Source organism: Apaloderma vittatum, unplaced genomic scaffold (genome assembly GCF_000703405.1).
Source record: "Apaloderma vittatum isolate BGI_N311 unplaced genomic scaffold, ASM70340v1 scaffold2437, whole genome shotgun sequence".
Classification (NCBI taxonomy): domain Eukaryota; kingdom Metazoa; phylum Chordata; class Aves; order Trogoniformes; family Trogonidae; genus Apaloderma; species Apaloderma vittatum.
The window spans coordinates 58,615-75,220 of NW_009727636.1; the positions used below are offsets into that span (position 1 = coordinate 58,615).

The following is a 16,606-nucleotide window of genomic DNA, read 5'->3' on the forward strand; positions in this document are numbered from 1 at the left end:
CTTATTGTCAGAAATGTCTCGATGGTTTTAGCTGCACCTTTCTCTCTCTCCCATTCTTTTACAAGAAACAAATCAAAACAAAACAAAACAAAAGAGTAAAATAAGCCATCAAGCAAACTAAAAAGCTCACCAAATACACACAGTGCATAAAACCTGAAACTCAAACAGTTAAGATTTGGTTAAGTTATAAGAACATTAAGGCAGAGATTATCTTAGAAATTGTCAGGCAATCTGAAGTTTAGGTGGTGGTGTGTTGTTACCTGTTCCAACTATTACTGCCTATGGCAATGTTATGGTGCCAAACAATCATAGTTTATATGTATGACTGCCAAACTTTATGTTCTGCTGCTCAGTTGGTGACAGTGTTATGGGCAATTTAGTTTGCTTTTGCAGAAGTTACTTAATTTTGAAACACTTACATGCACTTTGTGCAATAAGACGGGATGAATTGTTCTTTAGGGATTGGGCTGCCCCTTACTGCTTCTAGCTTGAGCTATACCAGATGCCATATAGCCCATCCAGAAGAGCTAACTCTTAATTTTCTCCTACATCCACTGAATATGACTTTGTATAATTGTACTAGAGCACTGAGACAATAATGAATGAATGGTCCATGAAGAAGTTTGGAGAGGTTTCAGAAATTTCTGTAAGGAAATGAGTCAAAATGAATCTGAGCAAGATACAGGACATGGTGCAATAATGTCTGATTTCTTCTGAATAAGAAGAAAGAACAAGTGTCCTATCATTGATATTTTATCTTGAGCCAGCATATGAAAATTTACAATGTGAAATAATAAATTAAGAACGTCTGTTCTATTAGGAAACAGACATAGTACTCAATAATTACCACCAGCTTCAACACTAAAACGCTAACAATATGTTTGAATTTTTAAAGACCGCATTTCTTAGCAATTTGACAGCATATCACTTTGAGAGACCTTGTAGATACTTGCCAGATGTGATGCAGTGGTAAAGGAGCACTACAGCAGAGAGCCTATTTATCCTTACCTCACCCCACTCTTTTTCTCTCAAACCAGAGAAATTATTTCTGAATTTCCTAATGATCTTGCAAGATAAACACTGAAAATTAGTAGACCTAGAAATTACTGTATTAAAAGGAGTATTATATTCTATAATTCTAGTGCTAAGAACATAAACCTTTCCTAAGTCCTACTTATCAGCACAATGACGTCATCCTGGAGTAGGCGAAAAGATAATCTGCCTTGTTGCTGCATTATTGAAGAATGGCAAGGAGTTCGGATGAATATACTATACTGCTTATCATGCATATAAGTTTAATTACGAGCAATACTAAACAGTCTTTTGCATAGGATGGCCCACCTTGTGGATTTTAAAAGCCATATATTGTTTCCTATATTTCTAGTATCTTTTCTCTCTACAATACTGCAACATGTTCTAAGCATTTTAAAATGCTTCCTCTCTGCTCTTTGTCTTCACTCTACCAGCTGTCACTTCAGTGACATTTCCCAAGCATGAGGCTGACAAAAACCAGGGTAAGGCTTAAGTGCTTAAGCTGTGGAGATCAGTAGCAATATTTTAAAATATCAACATAACTCAGTGTTTTGGGAACAATTTCTGCAATCGTTACTTGAATGGACAACACTCTTAACTACATGACCCCTGACTCTGAGTATAGTTCAATTATTTTAGAAACTTAAAAGGTTACTAAACTACAGCATACAGCTATTTTGTCTATAAATTTCCTGGATTTCTACCTTATGACTTCATTTAAACTATAAGTTAAGAAAGCCTGTCTCAATTAATACTTAGAAATTTCTGTGTAGACATTTAACAAAACAACTAATAATGCAGAAAAGAGGCCAAAGGACAGAGTATGGGATGTATATTTAAGTGGTTTCCTTTTTGATTTGCACATCTTCTCTACCAATTTATTTTTCAAACTCCAGTACTGTATCTAGAGGTCAAAACTATCTGAAATTCTAGTCTAAACGAGGTCAAGAAGAGTTATGACATGCGGGTGCATTCCTTCAACAGTTAAGTTTTCTCCTCACTTTCTAGTTCTTGTCTGTTATCTGAGCCACTGTAGTGCAAGATCCATATACTGACAGGAAAGACTACTGCAACATGCAGAGCTAGCATAAGCATTTTCTTCAACTTGTAAAAATACTGGTCTCACTGCTGAAATTAAATGAACTCAGCCACTCCAACAGCACAAACACAAGTTGATGAGATTTTCAATCGCCTCCAAAATCTTACTTAGTGACCATAATTTTAGGAAATATTCAAGTTAAGATTTCCAGTTTGACAGCTGACTTTATTATGGCATTCTGATGTGCATGTATAATCTGAGCAGGGAGCAAATCTTAACTTCTCTTTGTTCAGAAGGGCTTCCACGGTGTTTCTGTTCTTCCCACATTATATGGTAAGACGGACTCTCTCTGATACTGCTTGGGAGGTGACAGCATCGTGACACAGAGGACACAGTGAGCCTGCTACGTCTTGTAGTGCAGGCAGACCCTTCCACTGCCGCACGTTTCCACTGCTCTGGCTTGTAGGTGCTGCCACACTCCTAAACCAAGTGTACAGGAGCCCTCTAGTGTGAAAAAGAAACTGAACCTACCGCCCATATTTTGCACAAAAATAACGCAGTGAAACAATGACGACAATGCCACTGTCAGTCTCTGGGCATTCCAGCAACACACACTGGTCAGAAGATGCAATAATTGTAAAACCTCCTGGATCTCAACACGGAAGGACAAAATGTGTATATACACGCTTAGAAATAGTCTTAATGCTTGCTACAGACAATGTGATTTCAGGGCTAATGTGTGAGCGGCTGTAGAACTGGTTCTGATTGAAAAAGGACTCCAAAAACTTGAGAATGATGGAGAAAAAAAATGCAGTCCCTGTCAATAAATGTTTTGTTTAATTTTTTCAGTAGACCTTGAGAACAATTGATTAAAAACATTTAAAGGACAGAAATCCTTTTTGTAAACCTTATGTACTAGGGTACATCTATTATGTGCTGATCACTTCAATCTTCTGGAGGGGTAGCCAGTTTGCTCTCTACTATAAATGATATTCAGGAAATTCCAGTGCTCAGATCTATTTGCTAGTGAAATAGCTTCATTACAGCAGCTCCATCTCCCTATCTCATATGATAGAGAAAAAAACAACTATATATATTATTACAACATATAATTCGTTTAACATTCACATGATATATACAGTTGAAGACAGAAGAACCCATCGGAGAGGCAGCATTTGCCTCCATGGTACCTGTAGTATTCTATGAAGACGCTTCATAGTAGCTGTTAGGAAAAATCACAGTCTGCAACTAGAGAGAGACAGACAAATAGAGATTCAGTCCCACACAGGTATGTAACATGCAGCTATTTCTTGCATCAAAACTTTTGATTCATGCTTTGTATCACCAAGATTAGCAAAAACCAGCAAGGATGATGCTGCTTATGTTGACTGTATTTTATTGTCACTAATTCTAAATGAGATATATGTTAAATTTGTCTCATCTATAAACAGTATTGTTCTGAAGCTGTATAGAGAAAACCACATGCAGTAGTTTGTGTTTGTACTTTAGAGTGATCACAGTTGATTGCATAGCAGTTTTATTAGGCTGTATGGAAAGTCAAACCAATTACAGAGTTGAAATTGACAACAACTTACTTAATGTCCTGCTGTCTAACTGCTAGGGGGATAAACAAAGAACACCTAGAATGCTGGAATGAGTTTAGGAAATTCGTTAGAAAAGTTATGAAGTGATATTAGAAGAAAACAAGAAGCAATGCATGAGAGGCATAAGCAACCGACAGATGAGGACAGACTGCAAATAATTAAGCAAAATCACAAGAGATGTAGTTTAGATAACAATTTAGAAGCAAAGAGGAGAAAACTCAGACCCATTTTAGACAAATAGAATTGTGAAAGTGACTTCATTTTACATTCATTTAGGATTTTATGCTGGATGTGGACCTGAAACTTTTCTGAGTTTCACAGATGGGGACAATGAGTTCTACAAAACTAAAGCATCGTCCTGGTTAATGTCCTTACGCTGGAAATCTTACATGAACAGCCACTCTTACTAAACTTGCTGAACTTCTCACTTCCAAACAGGCTGCACAGCCTCCTTGGGTTATTTTGGCACCTCTTTTTCTGGCTAGCAAAGAGGAGTTCAGAGGAATGTAAAAGGAAAAACAAGGGGAAAAAAAATTAATCCAACTTTCCCAAACCACAGAAAACTTTTGTTTGGTATACATTTTGACCAATGGTTCAGTGAGAGTAATGGTGGTATTTTATCCAAAAATCACTCTCAATGGAAAGAACTATAAAAAGTTTTGGTTAAGAAGGCCTAAGAGAAAGAAATATTGTACTGCTGGCATCTACATTCACACTCAAAGTATATAAATACTAAAAGTGCAGGAGGTTTCAAGTAATATCACAATTATGCAATAGCGATTTTAGGAGGCAGTGTCAGAGGAAATCGTATAGATTATCGTACTTTTTAGTGACATTTGAGTAGCTAATAATAAAGTTAATTTGAGTATGCTATTTTTTAAAAAACATAACCTTTTTTAACTGCACATCTATAACAACTGAAAATGATTTAACCTTCCCTGGACATTTGCCCATTTCTGTATCAAATTAGATAGAAGAAGCAAATAAGGGGTTTTTTTGTGTGGAAGTATTGTTTTCTATCTTATTTGGTTCAGTTCAGGTATATCAATATCAGATTTAATTGTGGGATTTACTACAATTAACTACTTAAGGATGGCTCTTTGAAAATATTTATGATCTTATTAAATCAAATATAATCTCTTGATCTGATTAAGTACAGAGTATGCCCAAATATAATTTTCCTTTGTATGTCTTGACTCTTAATGTCATATCTGAAGAGTGGATTATTAATTTCAAATATAGATAAATAACTTGTAACTACAGAATTAAATATATGAAGACTCATAACAAAAACATTTGAAAAGGCCTTAACACTGATGCCTATGTCCAAGAAATATTTTCAGACACAACTCATATCAGAATCTTTCTTCAAAGTCCTCCAGGCTTCGAGATTTATTAGCATTTAAAGAAATAAAAATTGAACAATAGGTGTTGGAGGCTTGAGAATTAAAAATGTCTGTACTTTCTAGAAACCAATATAGGAATGAAAGAGATTAATTAGAAATGTACTTCATAGGAATTGGTTCTATGTTCTCTTTTTCTGTGATACCTTGTAAGCCCTCCACTGGCAAAGTATGCTTAAGACAGGTACTTTTTTCATTATTCCATAATCCTTTTTTTTTTCCTCATATAACCACTATAGCTCCTGAGGAGGGATAAGCTCAGCCTGATGTAATTGATGTCCTGATACGCAAAAACACTGGCCCAGTATTAGTAACAATGATTGCATAAACTGAAGCACATGTAACAGACATAGCAATTTTAGAGTCACCATTAAGCTTACACATTAGTACACCAATATGATAAATGAAAAAGTCTGAACCATTTTAAGTGTACATATTCATCCTACCTGTTTCCTGCAGAACAGGATTCTCCTGGTTACATTATAGTGGATGCACAAAGTTGTAGCCCAAAATAAGTGAGAGGCTGAAACAACTTCAACCTTTCCAAAACACTTTTAAAGTTTATAGTATTCCTGTTTGTCCTGCGGCACAAACCTAGAGAAACCAGGGGACAAGAAGATTGCCAAATAAGAGAAGACATTGAAAAATATCTTTAACTGATGTGGAGGTTTCAAGTGTTAATCAAGTCTAAATAAGTTGGAAAGGAAATAGTAAAAGTAAAGAATAATTCTGTCTGCTTAGAAAAACTTCTGTTTAAATGGAAATGAACTTTTAAAACATTTGAACTTCCTTGAAAAGGCCATTGAAACTTAGCAAGTGAAAACTTAAAAATTCTACTTAGAAACCACATTTCCTTTTAAAAACCATGACTGGAGAGGGCATTGTCAGCCTTGTAAAAGAAGGATTACTTCCTATTTTCTTCATAAACCAACTTTACTGTCTATAAGAAATTCCATTTTCAGTGATCCTGCAGAAACTGCAGTTTTGGTATTTAGGATGTTGTACTGGATCCAATTTCTCCCTGTACTATACCAGTGTTCCTTTATAATCCCCCTGCATGTCCTCGGTAATAACAAGGTGAGCGGGATGTTCAAGGAGACCAAGAGTAGTTTCATTTATTACTCAGCAGTGATTTCTTTTTCTTTACGTTCCTGTCACTAAAAGTGATTCTTCTAGCTCCTATTGCAGTACTAAATCATCAAAGAATGGAGTTCCAACTGGTAGAAAACCAGTGTGCATGAAAGGTGAATCAAGCATAGCAGCATATTTTAGCTGGGTTTTGTCCCGGGTTTGTTTCCAGACACAACTCACTGTCCTTTTCTCGTCCCAGTGCCTTCATCCTCACTCCCCAATGACCATGTACTCTGCTGGAAAGTTTCACTTTTTCTTTTATCTCATTAGACAAGCTTAACAGGAGCATCATGACCTCAAACTGATGTCTCATTTCAAGATTAGATTTTTACATGCCCCACTGACTCAAAAATAAGGTTAAAAGAAGACAGGTGTATAGTTAAAGCATTGACCTCATGCTTATATTGATGCAGATTTCATTCGTGGCACTGTCACAGCCTTCTCCTGTGAAAATAATTAATAGGTAGATTCCATAAATATTACTCAAATGAAGTACAGTCTTTCTCTGCAAAGAACACTCTTAATTTAAGTTAAAGCACTGTTTAAAATCAATGAAGATAGAATCTTTCTGTCTTAATTCCCTTTCTGAATGTAGTGGTTAATTTTTCCTTGTTAATCATGAATCTTGTAAGCCAATCTCCATAAGTAAAAGTATCTCAACATGCCAAAAGCAGCAGACAATCAAAAATAAGCTTTCTGGAACGTAATTCACATTTAAAATGTTGGCCATAAGAAAACTACCTGCTGGACTTTTACCAAAAGCATTAAGTCATCTTACCATGCTTAAAGTAATTTTTGAAGTAATTAAAGTAATATCATTCTGACTTGTACAGAAAAGTTCAGTAACTGAAAATATAAACAAGATTCAGACAATACTGCACAGGTACAAAGCTGAATCGTTATTCCTTATGCTCTGTTGCTGCATCATTGCACAAGGTTGGATGCTTCCTTCCGACAAAGCCCTCGGCAATGATATCAGACCTTAATAAAGAGCTCTAGCTTACAGCTTAACTGCCTGCCCTCCTGTAAGTGCTACTGCTGTATAAACAGAAACAAAAATTGTAACATGTGCCAATAAATGCACTCCTGGAGAGTGTGAAAGGTGGTAGAGAGGAGATACTTAATACGACAACCATTCACACCTTCTGCCTCTAAGCAGACAATGACTCCAAAATGCAGGAACAAGAGCGCCACATTTGTCGTTTGTTATTTTTTTTTGTTTCTCAGAATACAGCTGAGAAAGACTACCTATAGAGATAAAAATCTTGATTACACAGTGCAAAGCAATGTACTGCTTGTTATGTGGCCAGTGGCATTAACAACACAGCAGTCATTCTGCTACATATTGTACATCAGTCTTCTTTTGTTCTTACCTTCTTCAAGGAATCACATTGCATCCATTCCCTGCAAATCTCTCTAGATGCCACTTATACAGTATTCACGCACTGAGCTGTAAGGATGAAAGAGAAAACAAGTGTTTATTCATTATTAGTCTGATGCGAAAGAGCAGTGAGAGTCTTTTCATTGATTTTAATAGACTGGATCAAGTTATATATAACTAACTTCTGGCACCTGATTCATCAGGACATAATCCTGACTGCAGTAAAACATTTCCCAGTGACTTCAGTCAAAACCAGTTATGTTTTTTGCATTGTTATTCATTTGGTATTCCAAATAAAAGGGAGATTTACCTTGGATATGGGATAAGAAGGGTCAGAGAGGTCCTATCAGGACTGATCATCCTCCCACCACAAACAAGGGTAAGCAGTGATTGTTTACTGTGAAACCATATACAAGGAAAGAGTATATTCTCATTATGGATGGATGACTATACTACCATTGTCTTCCTTGATGCATTGTAGGGGGAAATATTCTAATGTAACAAGGACCTACTGGTTTCTAATTATCTTATCCTAAACCCTGATAAACCTGGCTATTCTTGCAATAGTGAATTTCTTTCCAGCAAAGCATTTTCCTTGCCAAAGTATATACTTTTTGGCAGCACCTGGCACTTTCCAGCTCTGGAATCTGACGTAGGCTTGTAAATTGTGCTAGGTTGGCAAGGTTTTCACCTCTGGAGCACCAAACCGGTGTAAAATAATACATTATATTGTTTCCCTCTCTTTCTGCCTTTTTTTTTTCTCAAAAGAATTATAAACTCTAAGATTTCTGTTTCATATCCCAGTGCAATACTCACAAAGCTATAGGTCTTCCTCTTCACACGTTGCAGTTGGCTTAAGAACTACTGTGTGAAACATAATGGCTCTATCACATGCTTAGGATACTCAATGGCCTCCAAAGCAGTGATGTGTAAAAAGGGGCAGAGCATAATGCAGCTATATGTGAGAGTAAAATTTTTACAAGTGGCATAGTTTGGAAATAAGTTTAGGACTTCTTTTCCAATTGATTTCGCAATGAAAAACAAAATGCTTCTGAGAGCATATTTCTAGAGGAAAAAAAAACCACCTTATTTAACTGTGTGGCAGACTAAATAAACACAGACATACAGATTAAAAATTAAGACATCTTTTGGAATATACATTTGTTGCTAACTGACTTTAAAGAAGTGAAATAGCTGTCTTCCTCTCCATTTGAAATATCAGAGAGTTTTCATTTCTTCATAAGGTGCAGCTTATAAATCTTCATTATTTAGGCAAAACACTCTGTGAAGTCTTGGTAGATCTCTCTTACAGATCAGTACAGAGTGCCTATGCTTTCCCAGTCTTACTCACTTAGACTTTCAGAGGAAAAAGTCTTTAACAATGAGCAAACATCTTCTCACCTTAAAGTGAGTAATTAATGCAATCCAGTATTCCACAAAGCAGTAGCTGTAGTGCAATATCTCAGTATGAACAAATGCATATGTTTTCATAAAGCTTTTACTTGTGCATACTGATAAAGCTTATCCTCTATTCTCATGCATATTAAATTAGACTTCTGAGCTAGAGCATCCATTCATTGAGCATTTATAAATGCTAATATATGCTCATTTTGATGAATACAAACAAAAGTCAGCCTAAGCACAATTATTTTTTGGCACTAACAAAACATTAAAAGAAAATGGAAGCTAAATATTAAATATTGTAACTGCAAAATGCATGCAACTTATTTGCATGAAAAACAGATTGCCTACTTTACAACATTCAAACCTTGAGGTATTTCTGTTAAAGGACTTTACAACAGTTCACAAGATTGTTGTTTTCTTGTTTGTTTGTTTGTTTTAGCAGTTCACAGAAGTATCAAAATATAGGCATTTCCTGCTGATTGAACATTGACGCACAATTTTCCAAATACAGATTAGAAATTCCAGAGTACCCTCAAGAAGTATTACCAGTATAACATTAAACCATTTGTCTAAGATCACAAGGAGATGAAAAGTGATATCAACAATTTCTTATTTTGCATATGCATGCATTTATAATGCAAAAATAGACAACAATACTACTCTGATATACAGAACATGGTCAAAGAATGACAGAGGCACACAGTTAAACAGCAGACCGGCTGGTATGCTTTTTAGCACAGTATGTGTCATGACAATTAATTGTTAGAATGGAAATAAAAGAGAATGGTTTTGTGTTCCACTAATGATGCACATTTTATGATTCAGGACAAATCACTTTCAACGGAATTCATTTTCTCTGAGTTCAGTTACCTAGAAGTAGTTGTGCATATACTCCAAGACTAGATCAAGTAGCTTTATCTCTAGCATTCAGAACAGGAATAAATCACTGTTTAGACACATCTGCTTGTTGACTTGACTACCTTAAACTAGATCCCTAATTTTCAGATAGTAAAGCTGTGCAAGGCGAATCTCAAACTCTTCATCCCCAGTCTTCTGTGCCGCTATAGGGCAGATACTCCATGCGATATAGCCCAGATAACAGCTCCCGGTCTGGGTCTAGTGTTCAGCGTGTGTTTGTTTAGTTACTACATATAGTGCCAGAGACTCTCAACCTTGTTGAGAACTTTCTGTCTGATCAACCTACTACCTCATACGATGCTCATATACATCCAGATACTGGAAGTTATGAACTGGAGAAGTGTGATGAGAAACTTTTTTTTCTTATTTACCCCTATCTCATCACACTTCTCAAGATGATCCCTCTCAGAGGTACCCCAAAACTGCTATCAGTGCTTCAAAATTGTGCAAATAATATTACCATGATGTTTTGATGGAAACATTTTGAATATCTCAGTACGAGATGATACTACATTAATAAGTCAGTAGCCTTTCACATTACTTTAAAAGCTGCAGTTGTAGCTGAAGGTTGACTCTAGTAGTACGTTACAAATCAATTCACTGTTTTTCAGATTTATGATTTTTTCTGAATTATAGTCTAAATGGCATTCTCAGATTTAACTGCCAGGCTAAAAAAGACGTTATGTACAGCAAATATAAAGAGTCATATAAAAGCTCCAGGACACATTACCGCAGCACTTCCTAGAGCCCTCTGAAGAGTAGATTAGCTCTTGTGTTTATCCTGGGCTATATCTCATCTAATTTCTAACCTTATATGCTACAATAGTAGACTGTAATTCTCCACAGAATGCCTAGATAGTTTGACAATTGAAAATTCCATAGTCCACCAACACCAGTGGTTCTCGCATTAAAATCATCAGTAGAGTAGGGCCAATAGCAGCATCAGAGATGTTTTGGAGGGAAGGGGGGAAACAAAGAAGAGTAAACAAGCCCTGATGAATTGCTCCACTGACTTTGCATTATTTAAAGGGAAGTGCTGTTAGTACAGAAGCCAGCTGTTTAACCACTGCAATTCCGTACCTTGGCCCGCCTTCAGGGGACTTTAGAACAGTGTGATGAGATTTTATATCTGCTTGTAGCACATGGAAAGAAACATTCACATACTTGCTACAGTAGATTAAATAGAAGCCAAAAATTCTAATAAGTAAACTTTGACCTACGTGATATGAAACCTCTTTTGAGCTAGGAGCTGACAAAGAAGGAAAGAAACCTCCAAGGAAATCAGTGTACGTCAGCAAAAAGGAATGCCTAGAACTGTTATATGTCCACAGGCAGCACTTTGAAGATTGAGTAAATATAGGGAACTTTTTGATAGCAGCTGGAAGGCAGCACTCAAATTGTGTCAGAAAGATGAGAAAGAACTATGTGGGTGCCCATCATACTGACACAGCAGGATCAGTCAGTATTTTAAGGCAATGTCATTAAAAAAAAATTAAAGAACAGAAAACTGGTATTAAATGCAGAACCACCAGGCGTTTATTTACGAGTATGGATTTTGGTCTAGAAATTAACTTAAGTGCTTAGTTACGTCAGTCGCTATGTAGGAGAGCACTCAGGCATGTGCTTACTGTCGAGTATGTACTTTAGTCCAACAGACCGTGTTAAGAGCTTGAACATTTGCCTAAATCTAAGTGCATACTTTGGTAACTTGATAAACTGGGACTATCTGATCCTGAAGTCCTTCCAGAACAAGATGCGCCTGCCCTAGGTGATCCTGTTCTGGCAGGGGAGTTGGACTAGATGATCTCTAGATGTCCCTTCCAAACCCTGACATTCTATGATTCTACGATTCTATGAAATAGTGATAACATCTGTAAAAGTGATAGTGTCTCCTTGTAATTCCTTATCTCATCTTTGTCTGTGATAGCATCTTTGTATGCTGTAGTGCTGAAGAAGACAGCAGCAATTTAAAATATATCGGTTTAAAATTGATTTAGACATCAGATATTTATCAAAAGTTAAGTCCACAGTCATGATTACTGGAAAAGAATAGTTTTTCTGTGTTTTTTTCCTCTTTATTTATTTATTTATTTATTTATTCTCTTTATTTAGGTTTTGCATTAAGTATCTATGCAAATAATAGTGCAGGAGAAATGTTGCCATCTATTACTAGATAAGGCAGACAGTGCTTCATAGGTTATTTGAAGTACTCTATCAATTTCATAAATGCTTAAATTCAGACACTGATAAATCTCACATATAGTCACACAACATGATAGTAGCTAGGTGAGAATGAAACTCGAGAATGACAACTTCCGACTAATAAAATAATTGTGTAAGTGCCTCCTTGACTTATCTGGAAGATAACATACACAAATAAATGAGTGATATTATTAAAAGTTAGAGTACATGGCTCTAGTTCCTCTATGCACTGTCAAAAACAATCAAATATATTCTTGTTGAAATGAAGGTATTTGCTAAAAAGTCATTAATTTTGCACAAGACATTATAGTGATAAACTGATAGAATACTATATAAACTGTTACATGTCGCTGTTTTTATCTTCTGTCTTGAGTAACAAAAAAAATTAAGGAAAGAAAGCATCAAATTATATAACTGAGTTAAACTGAAAATGTCAAAATACAAGCAATGCTGTATAAGTAAAGGCTCAACACAGTTAAATTGGAAAGAACTATTGATTTTTAAAGCAGATGGAAGATTCTGAAATAAAATCACCTTTACCACTGAGTTCATCTTTGATTTTAATCATGATAAAGCTAAATATTAACCATATTAAATAATGAAATTTTGAGATCTTGCAAATTTAACACTTCATTTGACTATTTCCTTTATAACCCCTTCATATTTCAATGGATCCCATAAAAATTGCTGCTATCAGTCATTAGACATTTATAGTCTTGTTATTGCTGTAGACATTTATACTCTTGCTATTGCTATAACCTTGTTACTCATGGAAGAAAGACTTTATCAAGTTCTGTTGTTAACTCACTGAAGTTCCTGGCCAACACATTTTATCTTATTGATTCTAAATTTTGTCATCTAGAGGCAGTATTACCTAGCCGACATGAATATCATAAAGAGCATTTGTAAGATTCTTAGAAGTACAAAATATTATTAATCCTGAAATCTTCTATTGGTTTGATGTTAAAAAAATTTAATAGGAAACTTCTAGGTAGGAGGGTCATGATAAGCCACATGACACTAACCAATGACCTGTCCATCCTTATTTCTACTATTAGCAGTAGCCAGGGAATCAACCACGCCTCTGTGCCTGTTAGCTGCTCTGAAATACCATTTAAAGGAAAATTCTTGAACAGAAGCTTTTAGAGTGTGTTTGCTTATGAAAAATTGGCAGACTGAGAAAAGAAAGGTAAGCTTAACTAATCAACTATTTGTACCTACAGCTCAGCTGGATATATTGAGAAGCGTTACATCTGCATGTCCAGGAATAGAATTTGTCCTTCAATGTTTTAAATGGAAACAAGACAAAACATGGAACAGCTCTGGATATCCCACACAGTTAATGACATTCCACATTTTATCATGACTGCTAAATTTTAAAAGTGTCAGGCTAAGACAACCTGATCAACAGAATTCAGAAAAATCTCCTAGGAAAAGATTGAACTTTATATTATAACTCAGTGAATGAAAATTGTCTGGAAAAAAACCCTCAAAACTCTGTGTCTTATTTATAATATTTCTCAGTGATACACAAAAAACAACACACACAGACACACAGACAAATCAAGATATTACTGTAATTACTCCTGGCTTGCTGTTCTGTTTAGTCTTATGAAACAAATAATTTAGCAGGCAATGTACAGAATAAAGGCTCTCAGTGGACTGCAATCTGCTAAGTAAGCATGTTTTTCTTTTTGTTTAATTTATAGACCCTAAAAAAAAAGACATTTAAAAAGTTATTTTCTGGGTTTACAAAGCTCATAGGGATAGTTAATTCTTAGCTGACTGTATTGCTGGCTAAAATATTAGACACACTTTACCACTAGAGGTCTTTTTATTTACAGATATACTCAGGCCTCAAGGGTTTCACATCCGTGGACGTATGTTTTAATTACACAGAATTCCAAAATGGGATGTTGTCTTCAAATCGACAACTGCAGAACACATATATGGATATTAACCTAGAATTTGTTGTATAAGCATTGGAGGCAATAATTTTCCAAAGAGAATCTGAATTTTCTTTCTTTTTTTTTTAATAATCTTATCCTTTTTCTAGCTTGAGTAACTTCTTAAAATGTCAAGTCCTGCCAAATGTTGTGAAAAACAGAATTTTGATCTCAGTGATAAAACTGAAGTGAAAAAAAATACAAAGAAAAAAATTGGTAGAGCTGACTAAACTGAGTTACTTCATTTTTTGGCTCTTGGTGCAATTTTCTTTCCTTTTTTTTCCCATATTTTTGGGTTCTTAACCAATGCAGATCATTCTGTAAATGGAAATATTTACTGCTGAAAATGTCAAAACAAAACATTTAATCTTTTCAGAATTTTACTCTCTGAAACCAACTTCTACCGTAATTTTAAAATAGACATAGTAAGTAAGCAACTACTTATTTTTGTGAATTTACTGTTTCTTCATTTCTAGTTAGTCATAACATGGTGACTATCCAACTGGGCTGCACACAAACAAGCCCAGGAAATAACGGTACTGTAGTCTTTGTATAGTATAGCACAGAAATCAACAGTTATTAAAGAAATCATAAATCACTGGGGGGAAAAAATAAAAAGAAAGAGGGTAAGAGTTCTGTGAATGAAAATGTCAACCTGTACGGAAGCTGAGTGAAGAATGCAAAACATTTTCCTATCAAGCACTTTCTACAAATGCGCAGTGCAATCACAAATCACAGGGAAGAACATGTTATGTCAGTCCCATTTCCTATACTGTGCAAACTTATAGAATATAAAATCTGCCTTTATCTGTTCCATTAACCATCCTCCTATTTTTGCAGCATTTCATTGGTTACTTTGTTACCTTATTTCCTGCTTCCCGCTAGTTTTTGAGCTTGCAGTGGTATACAGTATTTATTTCCGCTTTGGAACACACTGACTACATATAGTGGCTCAGTGTAGCCTTTTTCATTAGAAAACACTTGCCTACAACACAGGCGTGATCTATGATCTTTAAACATCAGCTACCTCAGTCAGCTCAACAATCAGTTTTCATCCAAAAGCTAGAGGGTAAATTTCCTTTGCAAGGCTTATCTCAACTTCCTGTCTCTCCATTTTTGATGCCAAGACAGTTCAAGAAAATCTTGAACTTTTCTAAGAAGATACAGTTTATCTCAAATGCTTAAATAGCAAACACTCGTGGACAGAGATTAAAGTTGGACATTTCCAGCAATATCTTTTGAAATCGCATCAGAGAACAGGATCTTACAATAGATACACACAGGCAGACTCGACAAGTGTCATTGATGATTCAGTTAAAATAATGCAGCTTAAAATGATTGCCTCTGAGTTCTTTGCATTTTCTTTCTAACATAAAAACTTTCCATTTGTGTTTTGAATAGGTAAGCCCACAGGGTATGGATCCAGCAGTAGACGCTTACACCACAAGGGAATAGTGGATGAATGCTGCTTCCAGAGTTGTGACCTGAGGAGGCTGGAGATGTATTGTGCTCCAATAAAGCCACCTAAATCTGCACGCTCTGTACGTGCTCAGCGCCACACTGACATGCCAAAAGCACAAAAGGTAGGCCAGGCTGGAAAAAAACCAAACAAATAAACAAACAAACAAACAAGCCCCTCTACTTAATTTAAAGAAGGAAAATTCTATTAAGACTGGTAATATCAAACAACTTATGTGTTCTGCCCGCTAGGATTTAGGATGTTCTGCCCACTGAGATTTACTGAAGTTTTGGAAAAGAATGTCTGTGGTAGGAAAAACGTAGGAAATGAAGTATGTTCTATCTCATCTCTCAGAACGCTGACTAAAACAGGGAATTGCTAAACTAGTAGTTGTGAAGCTTTATCCTGATACTGGGTGTAAATGACAAGTACTCGTATCATCCAAGCGTAAATAGCACTTAAGAGTGCTTTGAAAAGCACTTTTCTTTCAAATGAGAAACCAAACACTGAATGCTTAGCAACTGGTTTATCCAGAACCTCTTCACTCATCCTTCCTTGTCAGGAAGAGGCAGAGTGAGTGATCAGGAGGGAAAACACAGCTCTTCTATACATTTTACATGTAAATGAACAACTGATTTTTTTATTTCCTCAGTATTTTGGCCTCTTCTGTTTTATTTATCAGAAATAAATTAACTGGATAATTGCTGCAATTATTACATACTTCATTTTAGCTATTTAATGTTTAATATGTATTTATCCAAGCACTTCAAGTATTCATTGATATTATTTTCATAGTTGTGGAGTTGAGAGTATCCAGATTTTGGTTCCTGTTATACTAGAAATACTGCACATATATATAGTTAAAACTCACCTTTCTGCAAGTTCAGAAAGCTCGTAGTCTAGACTACCAGTGAGATCATGTCTAGTTGTCTCTCCTGTTCGAGTTCTGAACATCTCTTCTAAACGTTATCATATACTGTAAGCCTCTAGTGATATATTTTATTGCTCTCGACCCTATCTGTCCTACACATAAGTTGGCTCCACTCCTGCAATTATGTGAAATTTTTTTGTAAGAAATAGAACTGCA

At 35.6% G+C, this 16,606-nt stretch overlaps 1 protein-coding gene across 1 annotated transcript in view; it reads left to right on the plus strand.

The window, feature by feature from the left end:
- IGF1 (insulin-like growth factor 1 (somatomedin C)) overlaps nucleotides 1-15,643 on the plus strand; it is a gene marked incomplete at its 3' end in the record, with an annotated part of 42,952 nt that extends 27,309 nt beyond the window's left edge. Inside the window, exon 3 of the mRNA XM_009873727.1 lies at nucleotides 15,462-15,643. Within this exon, the coding sequence (XP_009872029.1) occupies nucleotides 15,462-15,643 (182 nt within the window). The remainder of the gene's footprint in view (nucleotides 1-15,461) is intronic.
- Nucleotides 15,644-16,606: the final 963 nt, after the last annotated feature.